The 22,762-nt window shown below is 43.5% G+C and overlaps 1 protein-coding gene across 13 annotated transcripts in view; it reads left to right on the plus strand.

The window, feature by feature from the left end:
* Sufu (SUFU negative regulator of hedgehog signaling) overlaps positions 1-22,762 on the plus strand; it is a 119,147-nt gene that overhangs the window by 59,325 nt on the left and 37,060 nt on the right. For 11 of the 13 annotated variants that reach the window (XR_009227317.1, XR_009227318.1, XR_009227319.1 and 8 more), the window contains exons 4-8: positions 12,314-12,456; positions 13,227-13,312; positions 13,549-13,621; positions 16,922-17,078; positions 19,307-19,430. Coding sequence is in view for 8 of the 13 variants with exons in the window: in XM_046449988.2 (XP_046305944.1) it covers positions 12,314-12,456; positions 13,227-13,312; positions 13,549-13,621; positions 16,922-17,078; positions 19,307-19,430 (583 nt within the window). In the remaining 5 variants the exon portion in view is untranslated. The remainder of the gene's footprint in view (positions 1-12,313; positions 12,457-13,226; positions 13,313-13,548; positions 13,622-16,921; positions 17,079-19,306; positions 19,431-22,762) is intronic. The other 2 variants (XM_046449983.2, XM_046449986.2) reach the window with 1 other exon arrangement.

The following is a 22,762-nucleotide window of genomic DNA, read 5'->3' on the forward strand; positions in this document are numbered from 1 at the left end:
CAGGGAACTGCGAGCTCCTGTTGAGATGCTCACTAGCTCTGTGTGGATCCCTGGAGGAAAAAGTGAGTGCTGGCCTTCCTTTGGTGAGTGGGAGCTGTCAGGTGGAGGTAGTGTCTGCCTGGAGGAGGCTCTGGGTCTTAGGGTGTTGGATAGTGAGGGTAGTGCCCTTCATACAATGTCTGGGGTTACCACTTCCCTAAAATGAGAGTAGCATTGCATGAGTGTGTTAATAGCTCCAGAAATGTAATCTGTGGCAGTGACATCAGACTGCCCATACACCTTGGCCTTAAAACTTTGTAGGCTTCTTCTGGCAAAAACAGACTAGGCGCATATAACCCCACTTCCCTCCTTCCAGCAAGGAGAAAGCCCCCGGGCTTTTGAAATTGAGATGGGCTTAAGGAGAGACATAGTCCGGGCAATCAGAAGGCCCTTTTGGGAGCACTTGTGCTGGTAGAGGCCAACAGAACTGACTGTATTTCACTTCTTCTGCTGCCTCAGCCAGGGCTAGTTCATTCAACAAAACCTTCAGTTGGTATCCCCCTTTCACTGGGGAATCATGAGGCTGCTGCACCTGTGCAGAACTGCCTGTTTGCCCCTAAGTGTATTCTAACTTGTATAAGGGCTCTCTTCCAGTTTCAGAGAGACCTTTTCTGGACCCAGCTCTGCTGAGCAGTTCCACAGTGGCCACAACAGCAGCTTGGGCCTTCTTAGGAGAGAGGGTGGGGTAGACTGTTGCCAGATTCTACAGCCAACATGTGTTGGCTTCCTGGGTCTCCCAGAGATGGAACACAGACTAATCGGCCCTTCCCTTCTCATCAGTCCATGTTGCTGGTGGCATATCTGGTGTGTCTGGCATTTGGGGAAAGAGCTGCCAAGTCCTCCTAGGAACCAGCTCTGGGTCTTCATAGAGAACACTTGAACCCTGGTTGTCAGTGATTTTTAAACACCAATAAGGGAGATGGGGGTGTCGCTCAGCGGTAGAGTGTCCAGCACACACAAGATCCTAGGTTTCATCCCCAGCACCATTAAAAAAAAAAAAAAAAAAAAGGTAAGAGGTTATTTCTTGGGAGACAGAGATGGTTGTGTCATATTGTTCAGAAGTTTAACCTCAAAACTGACAGGCCAGCCCATTTTGGGTCTCCTTCCATTTTCCTGCTCTCTCTCAAACACCTGCTACAGGCCAGCTCCTCACTTGACAATTAGTGTGATTCAGCTGGGCCTGCTGCCTCATTCTGTCCCTGGAGAGCTTGTGATCATCTCAGGGTGCTCAGAAAGAGCACCTGGAAGAAAGGACCATTTCCCTTCAGGATTCCAGACTTCAGCCATAAGAAACTCCAGAAGGGACATTAGCTTCCATTGGGTGGTAGTGGGGCATTACTTTTGAAGCCATTGTATGGAACATTGCTGGGACTTTCCTTTTATGGGATGTAGGCAGACCATCATTCTCCAGAGTTGGGATGAATTAAGAACCCTTGAAGAATGTGTTTGTTTCTTAGTATTTCAAAGGCAGTGTTAATTACTTTGCAAACAATAATTGCTTTCTGCAACCTATTTGTGCAGAAATAGGTAACTTATTATACCAGTCCAACTTCAGACCACCATGACCAAATTTGGATGTTGGGGAGGTGGGGACAGGGTGATGGCCAATTTAAGGACCCAATGAGTGTCTCTGTACACCCATTCAACAACTGCCCCCCTGCCAATACATAGAGGGTATTTAAAATTTTTTTTTTTAGATATGATGGACATAATATGTTTATTTCATTTTTAAATATTTTAGTTTTAGGTGGACAGATATTTTTGTTTTATTTTTATGTGGTTTTATTTTATTTTTATGAGTCTCGAACCCAGTGCCTCGTGCATGCTAGATGAGAACACTACCATTGCACCACAACTCCAGCCCCTTTTATTTTATTTATTTATTTATTTTTATGTAGAGCTGAGGATCTATCCCAGTGCCTCACATGTGCTAGGCAAGCGTTCTACCTCTGAGCCACACACAACCCCATAGCCCAACACATAGAGTTTTAAAGAGCTCTTGCCAGGGAATTTTTTGTTATTGAGGAATTTAACATAGAATAAGGAAATCCTTCTCAAGTAAGCAAGGGGCAGAAATATACCTAGTCATTTTTTTTTTTAATTTTTATTTTTACTCTTTGCCACCTTGGAGTGCTGCTTCCCCTTGCCAAGAAGCATACCAAGCTCAGGGAGCTAAGGGAGGTTTCTCATGGGGGCAAAACTCAGAGGAAGAAAGGGAATGGAAAATGACTTGGTGCCCTCACCTGGGATGGCCTTTTAGATACCGGGTGGCCACCTGCTGTGTGGTTCAGAAGGGGCCTCAGGGATTTTCATCCTCACTTGCACAGAGGACTTAGGCAGAGAGAGGGGGAGACTGAGCCAGTTCTCTAACCCCTGGCTGGACAGCTGGGCCTCCAACTAAGGCATTATTAGCATTTGAAAACGCCTCTGTAGGGCCAGGAGCTTCCTGGGGCGGGCACTGGGGCTGAGTGCTGAGACCTACAGTGGCTTCACACAGAATGGAGCCAAGCATCCAGGGCATAAAGACCAGACCTGACTCAAGAATGAACCCATTGTGGCTTTATCCCAGTCTTGAAAACTGTGACCAAGGCTCTTTCATTGTTAAGAAAGACTTGGCCACAGCAGACTCTGCCACTTGCTGAAAGATTCTGTTAGTTAGTGTCCTGTTCTCTAAACATTTTCTGTGGAAAGTTACACATTCTGCCCTGTCCCTCTTAACTCAGTAGTACCTGTGTCAAGACTTGACCACACGTGCTCAGGATATCCGGAAAGTATTAGTCCTACAGCAGCAACTTGGCCTGACTGCCTTTTCTTGCCAATGCTCTTCTGCTTAATTTAAGCCCCTTCCCAAATTAAGCCTGTACATTAAACAGTTTGGGTTTGCGCGAATTCATTTTAAAAATCCGTGTCAGTTCTGGTTAATAAAAGGTTTTGGCTCCAAGCATTTTTAGCATCTTCCCTGTTTTTAACCTAAATTGCAGCCTGGATTGGGGTATTTTTCTGTAGACCAGACATCAGATTAAATTCAAGGGAATGGCCCCATCTGTTTCTTAAACCAAGGGTGATGGTGTCACCTACTGGCCACTTGCTGTTACTACAGACTGGCCAGTCCTGTGTTCTGGTGACTAGGCATTGTTTGTGAGTATACAGTATTTCAGCACAGGAATATCTTGGTGGCAGTAGGAAACACTCCAAGTAGGCACAGTAGATCCTGCTTACAGACAAGGAAACAGGCTTAGGATATTGTGGTTGGACAAGTTGCCCAGAGTTAAAACTAGTAAGGGAAAGAGGCAAATAGGAACCAGGCCTTCTCAATTCCAAAGTTCACCACTACTAGACCAGGGTTTGCCTTTAAAGCTAGCAGATTTTAGCTGATAACTGGACAACAGGAATTCAGTAACATGAATAGTTAGGTTTCTCTTCCCTTCTCAGTTCTTTGATTCTTTCATGACTTTTTAATCTTTTAACAGCCTTTAATCCTTGCTTATTTCAGTTTTCAACAGCTTTAGGTAGGCAACAATATTAGCTAAACCAAATTATCTTCCACTTAGTGGTCAGCAACACTGATTTTCCATTTATTTTCCTTAGTTAGGATAGTGATGATGAAGTTACCTTTAAAGTAAGTTTATTTAGGTTAAAAAAAAAAAAGTAAGGGCTAGGGATGTGGCTCAAGTGGTAGCGCGCTCGCCTGGCATGCGCGGGGCGCTGGGTTCGATCCTCCTCAACACCACATAAGAATAAAATAAAGATGTTGTGTCCACCGAAAACTAAAAAAAAAAAGAAAGAAAAGTAAGTCAATTTTAAGGGATGAAATGCAGATAGATAATGGTACAGGAGTACACAGATAGGGCAAAAGTCCAGGTGAGTGTTATGGTGTAAAGTTTGGGAGGTGTTGGACTATGCCCCTCCTCACTGACATGCTACACAGCATTGGACAGTCTCAGAGGCCCTTTTCTCACTGGTAGAAAAGAAAATGTTGGTAGGTGATTTTTCAGATCTTATGAGCCTATAAAATGCTTTGATGTCTCAGAATTATTAGTCAGATTTCTGCTAAGCTGGGCTGGGGAGATGGTAACGAGAAATTCAGGGACTTGACTTCCTTCCTTTTCCTACTACAACTTTTTTTTTTAATAATGACTTTATTGAGATATGGTTCACATACCGTATAGCCATCACCACAATGAACCCTATAATATTTTTATCACCCCAACTCCCCTGGTCAGTCTACAGTCCCTTCAACCATCCCTGCCCTGGACAATCACTGAACTACTGCCTGTCTTTGTAGTTTTGCCCATTTGGATATTCTCTATCAATGGAATCATATAACAGATGGTCTCTTATGACTGGCTTTTCCCCCTTAATGTTGTATTTTTTAAATTTCTTTTTTAAGTTATTGATGGACACAATACCTTTATTTTATTTTTATATAGTGCTGAGGATCAAACCCAGTGTCCCCCCACCCCCATGAGAGCTCTACCACACTTCCAGCCCTTAATGTTGTATTTTTAAGATTCATGTTTATACCATTCTAGCTGGTGTAAAGCAGTAATAATTTTGATTTGCATCTCTTTTCACTTTTTCAATGGTATTGTTTGCAGCACAAAAGTTTTTAATTTGATAAAGTCCTGAATTTATTCTTCATTGTTTGTGCTTTGGACATTACGTCTTTTTTTTCCCCCTTTTCCTTTGGTATGGGGGATTGAACTCAGGGTTACTTGACCACTGATCCATACTCCCAGCCCTATTTTGTATTTTATTGAGAGACAGGGTCTCACTGAGTTGCTTAGTGCCTCGCCATTGCTGAGGATGGCTTTGAACTTGCGATTCTTCTGTCTCAGCCTCCCCAGCCACTGGGATTATAGGCGTGTACCACTGTGCCCGGCGGCATTATGTCTTAAGAAACTATTGCTTAACCCAAGTCGGAAGATTTACTCCTCTTAAAGAGTTTTATAGTTTTAGCTATTGCAGTTAGAGTCAATTTTTGTATTTTGAGTCAGTTTTTATAAGTGGTAGAAGGAAGGAATCCAACTTGTGTCTTTTTTGCATGTGGATATCTTGCTGTTCTAGCATCATTTGCTGAAAAGACTGCTCTTTATTGAATTATCTTGGCATCTTGTAGCATGTATTAGTACACCATTCCTTTTTATTGCCAAATAATATTACATTGTATGAATATACCATATTTTATTTACCCATTCATCAGTTGAGGAACATTTGGTATTTCTACCTTTTGGATTATTATGAATAATGCTGCTATGAACATTCATATACAAACCTTTGTATAGTCAAATTTTCTTTACTTTTAGGTATAACCTAGGACGGAATTGCGTGATCATATGGCAACTCTGCATTTAACATTTGGGGAAATAACTAAACTCTTTTCCAAAGCAGCTCCACCATTTTACATACCATCATCAATATATGAAGTTTTCAGTTTCTCCACATCCCTGTCAGCTCATGTTATTACTTTTTTTTGTATTTTAGCCATTTTAGTGGGTATCAAGTGGTGGTGATCTCTTTGTGGCTTTGATTTGCATATCCTTAACATCTAATCATGTTGAACATCTTTTAATATGCTTATTGGCTATCTGTATATCTTCTTTGAAGAAATATCTGTTCAGATATTTTTTTCAATATTTTATTTATTTGTTTGTTTATTTTTATGTGGTGCTGAGGATCGAACCCTGTGCCTCACATGTGCTAGGCAAGCTCTCTACTACTGAGCCACAACCCCAGCCCCTATTCAGATCTTTTACCTATTTTAAATTGAATTGTCTTTTATTATTGAGTTGTAAGAGCTCTTTGTATATTCTGGATACAATATGCTTTGTTATGGATATTAATCAGATCCATGATTTGAAAATATTTCTCCCATTCTCTGAACTGCCTTTTTTAAATGATGTTTAAATATGCATAACATGGAATTTGTCATCCTTAACTGTTTTTAAGTACACAGTTCATCCAGGCATGATGGTATACTCATGTAATTAATCCCAGCTATTCGGGAGGCTGAGGCAGAAGGATTACAAATTCCAGACCAGCCTGGGCAACTTAGCAAGACCTTGTCCCAAAATAAAAAATAAAAAGGTCTGGGGATGTAACTCCGTTGGTAGGGTGTCCATGGGTTTTATCCCTAGTACTGAAAGAAAGAAAAAAAGAATCATATAGTTCAGTAGTGATAAGTATGTTCACATTGTGGTATCTAGAACCATCATCTGTCTCCAGGACTTTTTCTTTTTTTTTTTTTGGTACAGTGATTGAACTCAGGGCACTCCACCACTGAGCCACATGCCCAGCCCTATTTTGTATTTTATTCTGAGGTTGGCTATCCTTCTGTCTCAGCCTCCCGAGCCACTGGGACTACAGTACACCTGGCTTCCAGGACTTTTATCATCTTTTATTATCTTCCCACACTAAAACTCTGAACCACCAAACACTAACTCTGCAGTTGCCACCCAGTCTCAGACAGTCTTCATTCTACTTTCTGTCTCTCTGAATACTCTGAGTACCTCATATATAAGTGGAGTCATGCAGTATTTATCCTGTGTCTAACTCATTTCACTTTGCATAATGTCTTTCAAAGTTCAGCTGTGTTGTAACATGGATCAGAATATCCTTCCCTTTCTAAGACTGAATAATATTACATTTTATGTAAATACTACATTTTGTTAGCCTATTCATCTCTTGATGGGCATTGAGTTTCTTCCATTTTTTTAAAATAATTTTTTAGTTATATATGGACACAGTATCTTTATTTTGTTTATTTATTTGTATGTGGTGCTGAGGATCAAACCCAGTGCCTCACATGTGCGAGGCAAGCACTCTGCCACTGAGCTACAGCCCCACCCCTGGGTTTCTTCCATTTTGTTGTTGCTGTTATTGTGAATAATGCTGCTATGAATATCATTATACAAATATTGGTTCAAGTCCCTGCTTTCAATTCTTTGGGGTATATCCCCAGAATTGGAATTGCTGAATCATATGGTAATTCTATTTTTAAATGTTTGAGGAACTGCCATAATGTTTTCTATAGCAACTACACCATTTTACATTACCACCAGCAGTGCACAGGTATTCCAGGTTTTCCATTTCTTCACCAATGCTTGTTTTTTCTGGATTTGTTTTTGTTGTTCTTTATAATTGCCATTCTAAAGAGTGTAAAGTAGAAGCCAGCTGGGTGTGGTGGCGCACACCTATATCCCAGTGTCTTGGGAGGCAGAGGCAGGAGGATCAAAAGTTCAAAGCCAGCCTCAGAAAAATAAGATGCTAAGCAACTCAGTGAAACCCTGTCTCTAAATAAAATACAGAGTAGGGTTGGAGATGTGGCTCAGTGGTTAAATGCCCCTGAATTCAGTCACCCCATGCCAAAAAAAAAAAAAGTAGAACCCAGAGGCACTTAACCACTGAGCCACATCTCCAGCTCTCCTTTTTTTTTTTTTTTTTTAATTTTAAAATTTTTTATAGGTGTAGATGGACAGAATGTCTGTATTTTATTTTTATTTTATTATATGGTGTTAACGTTCTAAGCAAGCGCTCTGCCACTAAGCTACAGCCCCAGCCCCTCCAACCCTTGATCCTCCTGCCTCAGCCTCCGGAGCTGCTGAGATTTATAGGCAACCACCATACCCAGTGAAAAGTTTTAATTTTGATAAAGTCCAATTTATCTGTCCTTCGTTGCTTGTGCTTTTGGTATTATAGCTAAGAAACCATTACCTAATCCAAATCAGAAGATCTACTATTATTTTTATTTATTTATTTATTTATTTATTTATTTTAGTTATAGTTGGACCTAATACCTTTATTTCATTCATTTATTTTTATGCAGTGCTGAGGATTGAACTCAGGGCCCCGAGCATGCTAGGCGAGCGCTCTACCGCTGAGCCACAATCCCAGCCCTACTATTATGATTTTTAGTTTTAGTTTTAGCTATTGTAGTTAAGTCTGTGATCCATTTTGAGTCAGTTTTTGTTAATGGTAGAAAGAAGGGATCCAATTTGAGTCTTGCATGTGGATATCCCACTGTTCCAGCTCCATTTGTTGAAATGAGTATTTTTTCCTCCATTGAATTATTTTGACAACCTTGTCAAAAATTAATGGCCGTAGGGGCTGGGGTTGTAGTTCAGTGATGGAGTGCTTGCCTAGCACATGTGAGGCACTGAGTTCTATCCTCAGCACCACATAAAAATAAAAAAATTAAATAAAAGTTAAAAATTTAATGGCCATAGATGCAAAGTTTTATTCTGAACTCTCAATTCTGTTGCATTGACCAAATGCCTATTCTTAAGCCAGTACCACACTGATGTGATTACTCCAGCTTTATAATAAGTTTTAAAATTGGAAAGATCGGGCTGGGTATGTAGCTGTGTAGTCAAGTACTGCCCCTGATTTGATCCCTACTCCACACATGTGTGCCAATAATAATTAGATTGAGAAGAGCAACTTTGTTTTTTTAAGAATTTTTGGGCAGTCACGTGTAGTAGCATGCATCTATAATCCCATTAAGGCCAAAGTAAGAGTCTAGAAGTTCAAGGCCAGCCAGCCAACATGGTAAGACCCCATCTCAAAAATTTTTTAAAAATTTGTTTTAATTTTATTTATTTATTTATGGTCTCTTGTATTTCCATGTTTATGAATTTCTTCCACAAATGCATCTGACTTTTTAAAATAGGGATTGTGTTGAATCTGTAGTTCAATTTGGAAAAACTGCCATGTTTTTTTAAATAATTTTTTAATTGTAGATGGACACATTATCTTTATTATATTTATATGGTGCTAAGGATCGAACCCAGTGCCTCACAGATGTAAGGCAAGTGCTGTACCACAGAGCTACAGCCCCAGCTCAAATACTGCCATCTTAACAACATTAAGTCTTCTGATCCATGACATTTATATAGGTCTTTTCCAGTTTCTTCCAAAAATGTTTTGTAGCTTTCACTTTTGTAGTTTTCACTTCTTTTGTTAAATTCATTTCTATATATTGTGTTCTTTTTAATGGTGCTGTGAAAGAATTGCTTTTAATTTCATTTTCAGATTGTTCATGTTCAGATTGCTAATGTATAGACATACAGGCATTTTTAAAAAAATATTTTTTAGCTGTAGATGGACACAATACCTTTATTTATTTATCTTTATGTGGTTCTGAGGATCGAACCCAGGGCCTCAGTGAGCACTAGGTGAGCACTCTACCAGTGAGCCACAACCCCAGCCCAGCAGATACGTTTTCTATATACAAAAGTATGTCATCTATGTATAAAGGCAGTGTAATTCTTCTTTTCCAATCTGGATGCATTTTCTCTCTTTTTCTTTTTTACTTGTCCAAACTAGAGCCTCTAATACAATGCTGAATGGAAGTGATGAGAGTGGACATCTCTGGCTTGTTCCTGATCTTGGAAGTAATCACCATGAAGCATGCTATTAGCTGCAGGTGTTTTGTAGATGCCCTTTATCAGCTTGAGGAAGTTCTGTCTATTTCTAGTTTGAGTGGTTTTTTTTTTTTTTTCAATTTTTTATACCTTTATTTTATTTATTTATTTTTATGCGGTGCTGAGGATCAAAACGAGCACCTCACACATGCTAGGCGAGTACTCTAAAACCACTGAGCCACAACCTCTGTCCTAGTTTGAGTTTTGTTTTTTTTTTTTTTTTAAATCATGAAAATGTGTTAGATTGTACCAAATACTTTCTCTGTGTCTTTTGAGATGATTATGTATGGGTTTTTTTTTTTTTTTAAAGAAAACTTTATTTCATTGATATATTACACTGATTTTCTTTTTCTTTCTTGTGTGTGTGTGTCTTACTGGAGATTGAATAGGGAGCACTCTACCACTGAGCTACATCCTCAGCCCTTTTTATTTTTTATTTTGAGATAGGATCTTGCTATGTTGTCCTGGCTGACCTTGAACTTGTGATCCTCCTGCCTTAGCCTCCCAAATTGCTGAACTTATACATATACTCATCTTATATTGGTTTTCTTATGTTAAATCAACCTTGCATTTCTAATCATTGAATATAACTCTAGGTTCAGCTTGCTAGTATTTTATTGAAGATTTTTGTTTCTATATAAATAAAGGATTTGGCTCTATGAATTATTTTTTTAGTTTTCCTTGTGACTTTTAAGTTGTCAATGGACCTTTATTTTATTTATTTATCTGCAGTGCTGAGAATTGAACCCAGTACTTCAAACATGCCAGGCAAGAGCTCTACCACTGAGCCACAACTCCAACCCCCTTCTTATGACTTCTTTTTATGTATATATAATTTTTAAATAGTTGTAGGTGAACGCAATACCTTTATTTATTTATTTTTATGTGGTGCTGAGGATCAAACCCAGTGCCTCGCATGTTCTAGGCAGGCACTCTCCCACTGAGCTACAACCCAGCCCTTCTCATGACTTTTTTGTTTGGTTTTTGTTATCAGGGTGATATTGGCATCATAGGATAAATTGGGAAATGTTTTCTCCTTTATTTTTGGAGAGAGTTTGTGAAGAATTGGTATTAATTACTATCTATGTGGTAGAACTTATCAGTGAAGTCATCCAGGCCTGGGCTGTGTGTGTGAGTATTGTGTATGTGGTTGTTGTTGCTGTTGCTGCTGTTACTGCTGCTTATTTATAGAGCATGTGGGGGAATCTGAGAAGGGTAAGCCAGCAAGAGTCCGGAAATTTGGAGTTTTCTCCTTGGCTTTGCCTGGAAGTATGCCTTCTCTTTTGCCTTTGCTATGCTGTGTCTCTCCTTTGCTACAGAGTCTTCCTTCTCCCTCCTGAATGAACACTGTAGAGGCTAGGACAGCAATCTGTGTCTTGGATAAGATAGTTATGTAACATTACCCGACACAGGAGGGAATTAGTATTTAGACCAAGACAAGTGAGAGCAGCTTTCAGGCTTCTCTGGGAACCTTCAGACTGGTGTGTATGTGTGTGTGTGTGTGTGTGTAAGAGAGATGGGTGTGTCTGCCTTGACATAAATGTTGACAAAAAAAAAAAAAAACCGTAAGAGACTACAGCTGTAGAAATTCGCACATCATAAATGCTAGACCACAATGAATTATGACACAGCCACTTAATGAAGTGGCACTCTGTATACACATATGAAGTGAGCTTTAAGGTAAATAAGTGTGCAAAATGATGTACTTCAATTTATGTTGGAAGGAAAAATGGAAGGGATGCATATGGGCTAGTCAATACAGCATATCTTGGGTACCCAAGGTAAGTGCCAGGTAATAGACTGGTGTGAGGTGCAGTGGTGAGGCTATTAGATGGCTCTGTTCTCATGGAAGCAGCTGCCATTCCAGCCTGTATACTCTGTCAAGGTACGTGAAATATTATCCAGACCATCATTTCCTGGAAGCCTCCAGTGTTCCTCAGAAATACCTAAATCTGCCTACTGTGGGGAACTGGTCCCAGTCTCAAAGACTCTCCAAAGTCGGTGTTCCCTTCCAAGCCCCATTTCAGTAGCACAGAAATCATGGTCTATTTTTTCAAGGAGAAAGACATGCAGCTAGGTGACCCCACAGGAAAGCACTTCATTCTTTTTTGGCAGACAGGATCATGGCTGCTGTCTGTCTCATGAATCATGGTGCTGGGGAAGGACCAAAAATGCTAGAGGTCTTTGACTTTCCCAGGCCAAGAGAGCATCCATGCTAGCAGCCTGTCCTTTTCCATTGAAGCCCAACAGAATGGCAAACAGAATGTTTTGGAGATATCAGCAAACTTTTCACTTCCATCCAGAGGGAATGCTAAAATACCTGGGCCTACCCCCAGGTATTTTAGCTTTTTTGTTGTTGTGACCAAAATATCTGACAAGGACAGCTTAGAAGAGGAAAAGTTTATTTGGGCCCATGGCTTCAGAGGTTCAGGCCATGATAGGCTTACTCCATTGTTCTAGGCCCAAAGTGAGGCAGGTAATCATGGCAGAAGGGCATGGTAGAGGGAAGCTGCTTCATTCATAGTGGCCAAGAAGTAGGGAGAGGTGGCAGAAGGGCCATAGGAAAGATGAATCCTTTTAGGCTACATCCTTAGTCACCTACCTCCTCCAGCCATGCCCTGCCTGTCTACAGTTACCAACTGGTTAGTCCATTCAAACTTGGATAGACTGATTATGTTATAGCTCTCACAGTCCAATTGTCTTACCTCTCAACATTCCTGTATTTACTCAAGAGCTTTTGGGGCCTCATTTAACACCAGGAATATGGGGAGCCTCCCAGCCTGGTCTTCTAAGGTCCAAGTCAAATTCTAGGCCTGGATGCAAATGATGAGGATCCTCCTGTGTCTCCACAGAGAACACCTTCTGCAGTGGGGACCACGTATCTTGGCATAGCCCTTTGGATAACAGTGAGTCAAGAATTCAGCACATGCTGCTGACAGAGGACCCACAGATGCAGCCTGTGCAGACACCCTTTGGGGTAGTTACCTTCCTCCAGGTGAGGTGTAATTGGATATTGGAGTCTTCCCTGTGGGAAAAGTCCTGGAAGACGGAGGGAAACCTGAGGGGAATGAAGGAAGCAAGAGATTCACATTGTTCTCCCTCTGATGGGTCTGTGAGGTTGATTTACTTGGTCCTGTTTCACACTCTGAGAGGAGAAGGGGAAGGGCCATCAGAGTGGGATAGAAAGGCTGTAGTTAAGAGAGATCCCAATGAGGGAATCTTGTGAGCATATGAGGACCCATCACAGGAGCAGGACTTCCCAGTAGGGAAGCTCAGGCTGGCCTCACATTTTCCCAGAAGGGGTGTGAATCTCCCCAGCTGCCACCAGTGCTTGCTTTTGCTTATGATGTAGTTTATGTGGAGGTTCAGTTGGTTTCCTGGAGATTCACACAAAGGTTCACCACCTGTGGGAACATCTCCCTGACCTTTCCTTCCTTTCCGAGATACAGCCTGAGGACCCATCCTGAGTTAGCTCAGGCCTTGGTTTTCTCCTCTGCAGCTGAGAGCTAGACTTTGTATTGGCCAAACACCTGACCTGTCACACAAGGGCAAGGGTCAGGCCTCAGGGCTTATCTGTGGACCCGGCCATCTCCTATCCAGGCTAGCACTCCCTACTAAGGGAACCTTCCATTATGAACACACAAGCCCAGGGGCAGCAATCCCACCTGTGAGCCCCCATTTTAGTGGCACCAAGAAAGCCTAGGTGATTGACCTTTCAGGGAGGATGGTCACTAACACACAATGGCATCTTATCCCTGGCCTTAGATTGTTGGCGTCTGCACTGAGGAGCTACATTCAGCCCAGCAGTGGAATGGGCAGGGCATCTTGGAACTGCTGCGGACGGTGCCCGTGTGAGTACATTCACCCATGAGATGGGGCCTGGCTCTCTGTGGGTGGGAGTTCCTCCCTTACCCCATAGGTGACTGCTTTTCTTTGTATTGTGCTTCTGGCACTCACTCCCTAATGATCCCTGACCACAAACTACTCCTCTGTGTTCTGGACCTGGGGCAGCAAACAGGGCAGGCTCTTGGCTCAGTGTCAGCTCCAGATTCGCAGTTATCATTGTTTCCCCTTTCCTTATCCACAGCGCTGGTGGTCCCTGGCTGATAACTGACATGCGGAGAGGAGAGACCATATTTGAGATCGATCCACATCTGCAAGTATGTCTTGAGTGAGGAAAACCTTGCTAGCACACTGTGCCTAGGCCTCTTCCAAATAACACTGGCTTTCATCCTGGGAAAATGGAGACCTTTATATGTGAACGAGTAGAAATATGACATGATTTGGAACTTGACACCTGAATTCTGCAACAGACATAAGAGAGCAGAGATTTCAGCACAGAAAAAAAGTGTCTCAGACACATGTATTTTTGCATTTAAAACTGATACATTTGGGGGCTGGGGATGTGGCTCAAACAGTAGCGCGCTCGCCTGGCATGCGTGCGGCCCGGGTTCGATCCTCAGCACCACATACAAAGATGTTGTGTCCGCCAAAAACTAAAAAATAAATATTAAAATTCTCTCTCTCTCTCTCTTAAAAAAAAAAGAGTTGTTTAAAAAAAACTGAAACATTTTATTGAATGTAAATTACATACCAACTTTTTAAAATTAGATCATCAGCAACAAAAGAAGATTAGTGGGTATTGCCTCCTCACCCAGGATTCATTCCCCCACTTTCCCTTCTTAAAAGAACACAGATTTCTTTCAAGGAGACACCCTGTAGCCACCCCAACCTTGAAACAGTCAGTACCACAGGTGATACCCCACACCCAGCTATGAGGTGAGTGCTAAACGGCCTAATGATCTTGTCCTTCCTGACACATTTTTCAACCATGCCTGGGTAGGTTGGCACTCCTTGGTGTGTGAAGGGGTCTTTAGACACAGTCCTGCCACTGCCCATCAGTTTGGCCCATGGACAATGTCAGTGTCATCTTTGATTATATGAAGTACTCCTTTGGCATGTGTATGAATTTTGAAACTTGCAAGAGCATCATTGCCTTTCCTGTGGGCTGCTCAGGAGGAGCAAGAGCAGCAGGCAGCTGACCATGTGCCTATGTTGTATCTGGTTTCTTTTGCCCATCTACTATCATTTGCAAGTCATTGCCATCTCTAAACTTTTTATGCTTCTGTAAATTTTGAGCAGGCCACAGGCAGCACCCAGGAGCTAGGGCAGGGGAGAGGTGGCAGGTGGACATGTAGCATTCAGTCCCTGGTTTCTTCTCTGCAGACCTTTGAGCTTCAGGGCATAAATCCTCCTCATTCACACATGATGCTCCTCTATTTTCCTAGTGCTTTTAATACTGAAAATTTCAAATTGATGCCAGGATCCTCTGTTATCTCTACTTTAAACTTGGTTTCATTGTAGCTTCTGCCTAAGCCAGAGCAAGGAGCCATGGAAGGCTGTTTCCCTAATCCCTTATTCAGCAGCTATAATGGGATCCAGGAAAGGGCACTGTGGGCTGCTTGTTTGACCTCTGTCATAAGTGCCAAATACTCAGAAAGAACTTGGTATCTTGAACTGGTAAGATGTGCAAACCATCCTTTGTCTGCATGCTGAAAATAGTTCTTCCAAGTCAGCAGACTCCCTGAGACCAACCAGCAGTATCCACATTACCCAAAAGTCTTTGAAAGCAAGCAGGAGCCCATGGGAAGAAGTACACCTTTCTTTTCCTGGTGGCCCTGTGCATCAATTATGAACTCCTAGTATTTGCTTGTGCATCTCTGGGAACTGCTCACCATCAGTTCATTTTTTTTTTTTTTTTTTTAGAGAGAGAGAGAGAATTTTAACATTTATTTTAGTTTTCGGCAGACACAACATCTTTGTTGGTATGTGGTGCTGAGAGAGAGAGAGAGAGAGAGAGAATTTTAACATTTATTTTAGTTTTCGGCGGACACAACATCTTTGTTGGTATGTGGTGCTGAGGATTGAACCCGGGCCGCACGCATGCCAGGCGAGCGCGCTACCGCTTGAGCCACATCCCCAGCCCCGACCATCAGTTCATTTGAGAGCTGGCTCATGTTGCTTTGATCTAAATTCTACTACTAACTAGCTGTGTGCCTAAACAAATCACTTAACTTCTCTGTTTCTCTCTGATCTTGGTATTGGGGATTGAACCCAGGGACACTACATGGAGCTTTGTCTCCATCCCTTCTTATTTTTAATTTTGAGTCAGGGTCTCACCAAATTGATGAGACTGGCTTGAATTTGGAATGTGCCTGGCTCTGGGTCTTACTTATTTCTTTTTACTTATAAAGTAAGTAGGCTGGACTAGTGAAGGCATGAGGTGTCTGTTTTCAGCTCTTGGCTTAGGTGAGGGCCTCAGGGCAGGCAGTGAAGAAGGAGGCAGAGGCATGGGCACAAGTTGTCCCCTGAACAAACCAGGACCCACATGCCCATTGCTCCCTGCCTAAAGCTTATAGAGCTGTTGCCCTGCTCAGAATCCCCAGCTTTGCCTCGGCTGATGGTAGCGCAAAAAGAGAGCAAAAAGTGATCGATGGAAAGAGGCCACCTGTGGCTGGTCCCAAGTAATAAGGGAACCTATGCTTCCTCTAGATAGACTCCCTGGCCATTTTGAAACCCTGGTCAAGGGACAGGCAGACAGGAAAGTGCAGCCTCTTGTTGAGTTACTAAGTCATAAGGAGATTTATTTGGCCTGTATGGCTCTTTTCAGGCAATGTTGCTAAAGCCTCTTAGATGACCTTTGATCCAAACCCAGCATCACAGAACTATGTTTTACCAGAAAATCCAGAGTTGTTTTGAGTACATCTCTTCCTTGAGGCCATTTGGAAAGTGTTTGAACTCAGCTATGCCAAGGCCTGCACAGATGGCCTGTAGGAAATCTGCAAATGATCACTGCCCTCCAGGACCCCATTTCAGTCTAAGGAGTAGAAAAGAAACTTCATCCAGAGCCCTTGGCCAAACAAGTTTGCCAGCAGCTAGGACAGTCCTTATGCTCTAGGGTGAGCACCCCCTCTAGCTGTTGGAAAGGGGAACTGCAGGTGTGCTGCCCCGCCTTCACCCCTTTAACACCCATGCCACTGGCAGGCTTCCACCCTGCCTGTAGCAGTGACTGGGGGGTTCTTCTTGGAGTGTCAGGGAGAAGAGGAGGGATTGTATCTTTGCTTGTGGAGTAAGGTTCTGTCTTTGCTTTATCAGCTCTGTGGGCCAGCATGTGGTAGACAGAGTTGGGGCTCTGAAAGAGGTGTGAAGGCCGTTAGATTGAAAGGTTAATGATAGAGAAGCTTCCCTGGCTTCATCCCCAGGAGGAATCCAGTGTCTGGCAAAGCCCATTATCTATAACCAGAGCAGAACAAGGTCAAATAATTTGCTCTTAATAGCAGCTGTCCATGCTCAGCACCTACATAGGCTCAGTACTTACTATAAGGGTGTAGCTGGGAGGGTAGTAGTGACATTGGGCCATAGTTCTCTGAAGGAACTCTGGGTCTTTGGTTCTTTTCAAGCAGGAGAGAGTTGACAAAGGCATTGAAACAGATGGCTCCAACCTGAGCGGTGTGAGTGCCAAGTGTGCCTGGGATGATTTGAGCCGGCCCCCCGAGGATGATGAAGATAGCCGGAGCATCTGCATCGGCACACAGCCCCGACGGCTCTCTGGGAAAGGTAGGAGTGTCTACCCTGCCTTCCCCCTTTGGTTTCATGTTGGATTTTCAGGCTGTCTAGGATAGGTTTTCAACTCAGCAGCCTACTCAATGGATTATTTCCAGCCTGATTTAAACAGCTAGTGAAGTCTTCCATCAAGGGGGAATTAGAGAAGCTTAATTTCCTGTATGTACTTCAGATGTACCACCAGCTGGATCTATTGTGTTTTTTTTATTTACCCCTTGCAATCTGAGGTCATAGAGGTGAGTGGAAGCCACAGAACAGTTACAGGAAAAGTTCACAGATCACCCAAGCACAAGAGAACAACTGTAGGCCACCCACAGAATTGACAAAAGGCCCAGATCTGGCCTGAAGGCCATGCCAGACCTGGGGATCACTGTCTTCAGGCCCACCCAGGCTTTTGAAGACAGAAGCCTGAATGTGAGGCCAGCTTTCAGTGACTACACACAACTGTCCTACACAGGCAGTCTAAGGGGCTACGGCAAGGCACCCTGGACCCACTGCTTTCCTGGTGAGGTCTTGAGGAGGATGTGGTTGTATTGTTGAAAGCTCCCTATGCTGGTGTTGGCTGTAGAAACAGTTGTGGTTTTTAGCAAAGGGCATCTCCAAAGGAAATTTGGCCACTTACATATACATATGCAACTTTTTTGTCTATTTCCTTTCTCAATCTCTTCATCTTTTTTTTTTTTTTTTTTTTTTTTAATACGTTGTCTTTTTTTGTTTTTGTTTTGGTGCTGGGGATTGAACCCAGGGCCTTGTGCATGTGAGACAAGCACTGTACCAATTGAGCTATATTTCCAGCCCTCTAAGTTGTCTATAACACTGAAAAAAATATCTATATATGAGATTTATTTATTCTTGGGTGCTAGAGATGGAATCCAGGGCTTTGTGCATGCTAAGCATGTGCTCTATCACTGACCTACACCCCCAGCTCCTATATATATATGAGACTCATAAAAGTTTTTGTCTTTCTCAAAAGAGAAAATTTAGTCACAAACATTTGACCCTGCATTTCCATCCTGTTTGTTCTAATGGTGTGTCAAGCCCATTCAAATACTACAATCATTTTATTGCATTTGACAAAAGAAGTAATTTAAGAAGGGATTCATATTCTTATCCACAATTTTAATCATTATTGGCTGTGTGTGTGTGTGTGTGTGTGAGAGAGAGAGAGAGAGAGAGAGAGAGAGAGAGAGAGAGAGAGACCAGGAATTAAACGCAGGGGTGGTTAACCACCAAACCACAGCCTTTTTTTTTTTTTTTTTTTTTTGAGACAGGGCTCTCTAAGTTGCTCAGAGCCTCCCTAATTGCTGAGGCTGGCTTTGAACTTGCGATCCTCCTGCCTCAGCCTCCCAAGCTACTGGGATTACAGGTTGTGCCACCACTGCCAGCATTTTTTTAATTGTAAAGGTAATCCATGCCACAGTAACAGGTCAAACAGAAAAGTCAGTAATCCTGTCCTCCCGTTCTTAAGTCTACCATTTGAGCAACCAATTCTAATTTCCTCTTTTTGAATTGTTTGCAGTGTACAGAGGTAAATTTTATATCATATATGGGATGAAACTAGTAAACTTCACCTCAAAGACCATTAAAGCACCTTACAGAGAAATAATTACACCAAAGAACTCCTTTCTCACCTCACCATCCTTGCTAGCTCCATGGAGAGGCAGAGTTCCCTGGGATAGGCCAAGGTAGGAAGACGATCTCAGTAGCCTACTGACCCAGACCAAAGGCAAAGGGGCAGCAGAGCCAGACCACTCAAAACCCAAAAGCAAGTGTAGAAGGTGCCTGCCAGTTCATAGCAGGACCCTTACAGCCTTTGCTAGCATCTATCCTAACATGCAGAATCCCTGATGATCTGGAACAGTGGCAAAGGCCTTGGCAGTCAGTCACTGTCTGCAGCCATGTTAAAGGTAAACTTCAGGCCTAAGTTGCAGGAAGAAAAAGAACAATGATGAGTGCCTTCTGGAGTCAGAGAGTACTTCTTGTCTTCTACAAGATTGGAACTTCTCAAACCCAGAGCTTCTTGAGAGCATGATGCCTCATCTGCCCCATCTCCTCACAATCTGCCCTCACTCAGCTCTCACATCTAGATGCATAGAGTAGGCTCAGGACTAGCTAGCAGGGTGGCCTTCCCCCAGTATGTCTATTGAACTAGGTTTCAGGGCCTGGGAGGGGGTTGCTGGAAATTCAAAGGCTACTTAGGATATTTAATGATTTGGTTGCAGACACAGAGCAGATCCGAGAGACCCTGAGGAGAGGACTCGAGATCAACAGCAAACCTGTTCTTCCACCGATCAACCCCCAGATCAACCCTCAGCGGCCGAATGGCCTCACCCATGACCGGACCCCGTAAGTTCCCAATGTTCCAAGGCTGGGACAAGAGGATAGTTTTGTCCAGAGGGACTGTCCCTGTGGCTTGTATGAGAGAACAATGTCCATAACCCTTGCTGGGTGAGTCCAGGGCCTCTAGATTTAAGGGCATTCATGGTCTAGAGCACATAGATCTGTGGGTCATAGGTAAAGGCCTCAAAGGGGACCCAGTGGACCAGGAATATAAACAGCAGTAAATATTTATATGGGCTGTGTGAATAGACAGGAGGCCAGGTTGGGGCAAAATCTGACTTGGGGCCTCTCAGCCTTATTGGAGCCCATTGTGCTGAGCACAGTCCCCTTCTTATCTCAGCCTCAGCCAGAGTTGCCCTTCCTTCCTTCCTGGAGCCTGGTCTCCGGCTGATAACTGCAACCCTGGGGACCTCCCTATCTGGCTGCCCCCATACTAGATGCCTGCTACTGAGGCACTTCTTCCTGCCTGCTTCCCTGGGCCCTAGGGAAAGGAAGGGAAATCCTTTGTAGGCCTCTGCTGCCTGTCCAGGGGGCCCTATAGCCCTTGGGGGAGACTGAGGCCACCCCAGGGGTCAACTTCCTTCCCACCAACCCCTCTTCCTCTGATAGGGAACAAGTGGTGGGCAGGGCTAGAGCACCCCTTTCTGCCCTTAGTCCTACCAGCAACTCTAGGGAATTGCTGCTGGCAGGGGATGCCTGGGACTTGGCAGTTAGGAGCAGGAACCTTGCCTGCCAGGGAGGAAATTGCTGTGCCTTGAGCTAAAAAGGACGTCAACTAATTCTGAAAGATTAGGATGATCTACCTGTCTTCTAAGAAGTCTGAATTACACACTTGCTTTGTGGCAAACTCAGGGCCAAAGGGGGTCATCCAGAGTACACAGGATCTTCCTTGTGGCAGGGGGGTGCATGAATGAAACAGTGAACATCTTGGGGGAGGTACCAGGGATTGAAACCAGGGGCTGCTTAACCACTGAGCCAGCCACATCCCCAGCCTTTTCATAATTTTTTATTTTGAGACAGGGTCTCACTAAGTTGCTTATGGCCTTGCTTGCTAAGTTGCTGAGGCTGGTCTTGATCTTGTGATCTTCCCATCTCAACCTCCTGCATCACTGGAATTACAGGCATGTACCACTGTGCCCAACTAAAAATGAACTTTTAACAGTATGAACCTGACATAAATCAATTTGTTGGAAATGGCTGTTGCTCTGTAGTACAGCTCCAGTTGCTGATCCGTGATCCCCAGAAATGGTAGTGATGCAGTATATTACAGAAAAGTTGGTCAGAAGTTGGGCATGGTGGCCTATCTCAGCTGTTGAAGGGGATGAGGCAAGAGGATTTTAAATTCAAGGCCAACCTAAGAAACTTAGTTAGACCCTATCTCAAAATAAAATTCCAAAAAAGGCCTGGGGACATAGGTAAGTTGTAGAGCACTTGCCTAGCATGTGCAAGGCCCTGCATTTAATCCCTAATACCACAAAAACAAAAAAAGAAGAAGAAGGAGAAGAAGAAGAGACAGTATGACCTGGCATAGTTAGGGAAAGTGTCTTGGAGAAGGACCATAATATCTCATCCTAGAATCATTCAAGCAAGGGAAACTGCTGAAAGGAATGGAATAAGGGGAAGCCTGGCCAGCTAAGGTTAAGACTACATTCTAGGAGTGGATTGTGGAGTAAGAAGAGTTACTTGAGTACCAACATGGCTCACCTGGTAAACTTGCCATCCAGAAGCCAAGAGAGTTGAACTCTTTAGCAAGGGCCTAGAGAGGTCTCCACTGCCACCTCAGAGTGACTTTCAACTGTAGCCAGTGTGTTTCTCCAGCCTGAAGTAGCTGGCTTTGGGGCACCAGGATCTTCCTCTGGTGGCAGCAGATGGCCAAGCTGGGTTGTGAGGCATCTGGAAGCTCTCTGCCTGTGGTCTGGACCCTGTCCCAGAGCCATACTCCTTCCTGTGCCCTTAGCTTGGCTTCTTATTAAAGGCCTTCTTGGCACTGTTGGGGAGCCAGAGGTACTAGTAGACTTAAAATCTCAAGAAAATTACCTATAACCTGGTGACTGTCAGTGCAGATGGCCCTCATGCCTCCAGAAGGCCAGAGTCAGAGGGCAGGGGCTCCTACCAACATGCACACCCACTTGCCCCTCCTTACCACCAGGACAAGCCTGAGATCTTGCTCCCTGTCTTGAGAGTACTTTCAGCTATTGTACCCCAAGATACTTCAAGGAGGCACAGGCTCTGGGTTCCTATAGATACCCCATGACTGGGCAGTGGAGCAGTGGTTTGGGCACAAGACAGAGGCTACAGCCTCCACCCCTTAGCCTCAGATGGCTCACATACAGAAGTGGGTGGGAATAGATCAGAGGTGCCAGCCCTCTGGGATCATCTCCCCTTTATGCAGCTCAAGTGTGCTCAGTCAGGTCCCCAGAGTGCCAGACTTTGCCATCTGGATAGAATCAGAATGTGTGCTCTGAGGTTCTTGGTGCTCATTACAATTTGTTAGCAGCCAGTTGAATGATGGTTCCTCCTCCTTTGCCAAGGCCATTCTCCAGTACACCCTTGAGTCTCTCAAACTCTGGCTCCCTGTTGTCTCAGGATCAGTGGTGACAGACTCAGTTCAGATTAGCAAGCATGAGTGTAATATCTGTGCTGCCCACTCTGGGACCTGACCCTGTTTCAGACACACCACATGGATTGCAATAGAGAAAGCTGACCCAAAATGTGCTGGCACCAGGATTTGCTCCTCTCCCTGTGGGGAAGCAGCCAGCATGGGCCTTATTTTGTCTGGTGTCTGATTTCCCCTTAGTCAGGATTTCTGGGCTGGAGAACTCTGATACATGGTCTTTGTGGGTCTGTGTATGGTCTGAAGAGGGCACAGAGATAGATCAGAGGTTCAGAACAGCTGATCAAGCCTAGTCATCAGCACCTGGGTCCTGGCCTACTTGGGGGAGTCAGGTGCTTGTTCTTTTCACACCTCCATGCAGCCAACACTTCTATAGAGCTTATTCTGAGCCAGATAATATTATAAGGACTTTATAACCATATTAATTTAATTTATCCTCCTAGCTACTCTATAGAGTAGATAGTCTTATACATCTCCCTTTTATAGATGAGAAAACTGAAATGTAGGGAAGTTAATAAGTAATTTGTTTAAGGTTAGAAGAGGTTAGAGCTCAGGGCAATCTGTCAGACATTAAAACAAATGTGAGTCAGGTGCAATGACACACACCTGTAATCCCAGTGGCTCAGGAGGCTGAGACAGGAGGTTCAAAGCCAGCCTCAGCAAAAGCAAGGCACTGAGCAACTCAGTGAGCCCTGTCTCTAAATAAAATTCAAAATAGGGATGG

Source organism: Marmota monax, unplaced genomic scaffold (genome assembly GCF_021218885.2).
Source record: "Marmota monax isolate L192 unplaced genomic scaffold, Marmota_monax_Labrador192_F-V1.1 WCK01_AAM20220418_F8-fsc00004, whole genome shotgun sequence".
Taxonomy (NCBI): domain Eukaryota; kingdom Metazoa; phylum Chordata; class Mammalia; order Rodentia; family Sciuridae; genus Marmota; species Marmota monax.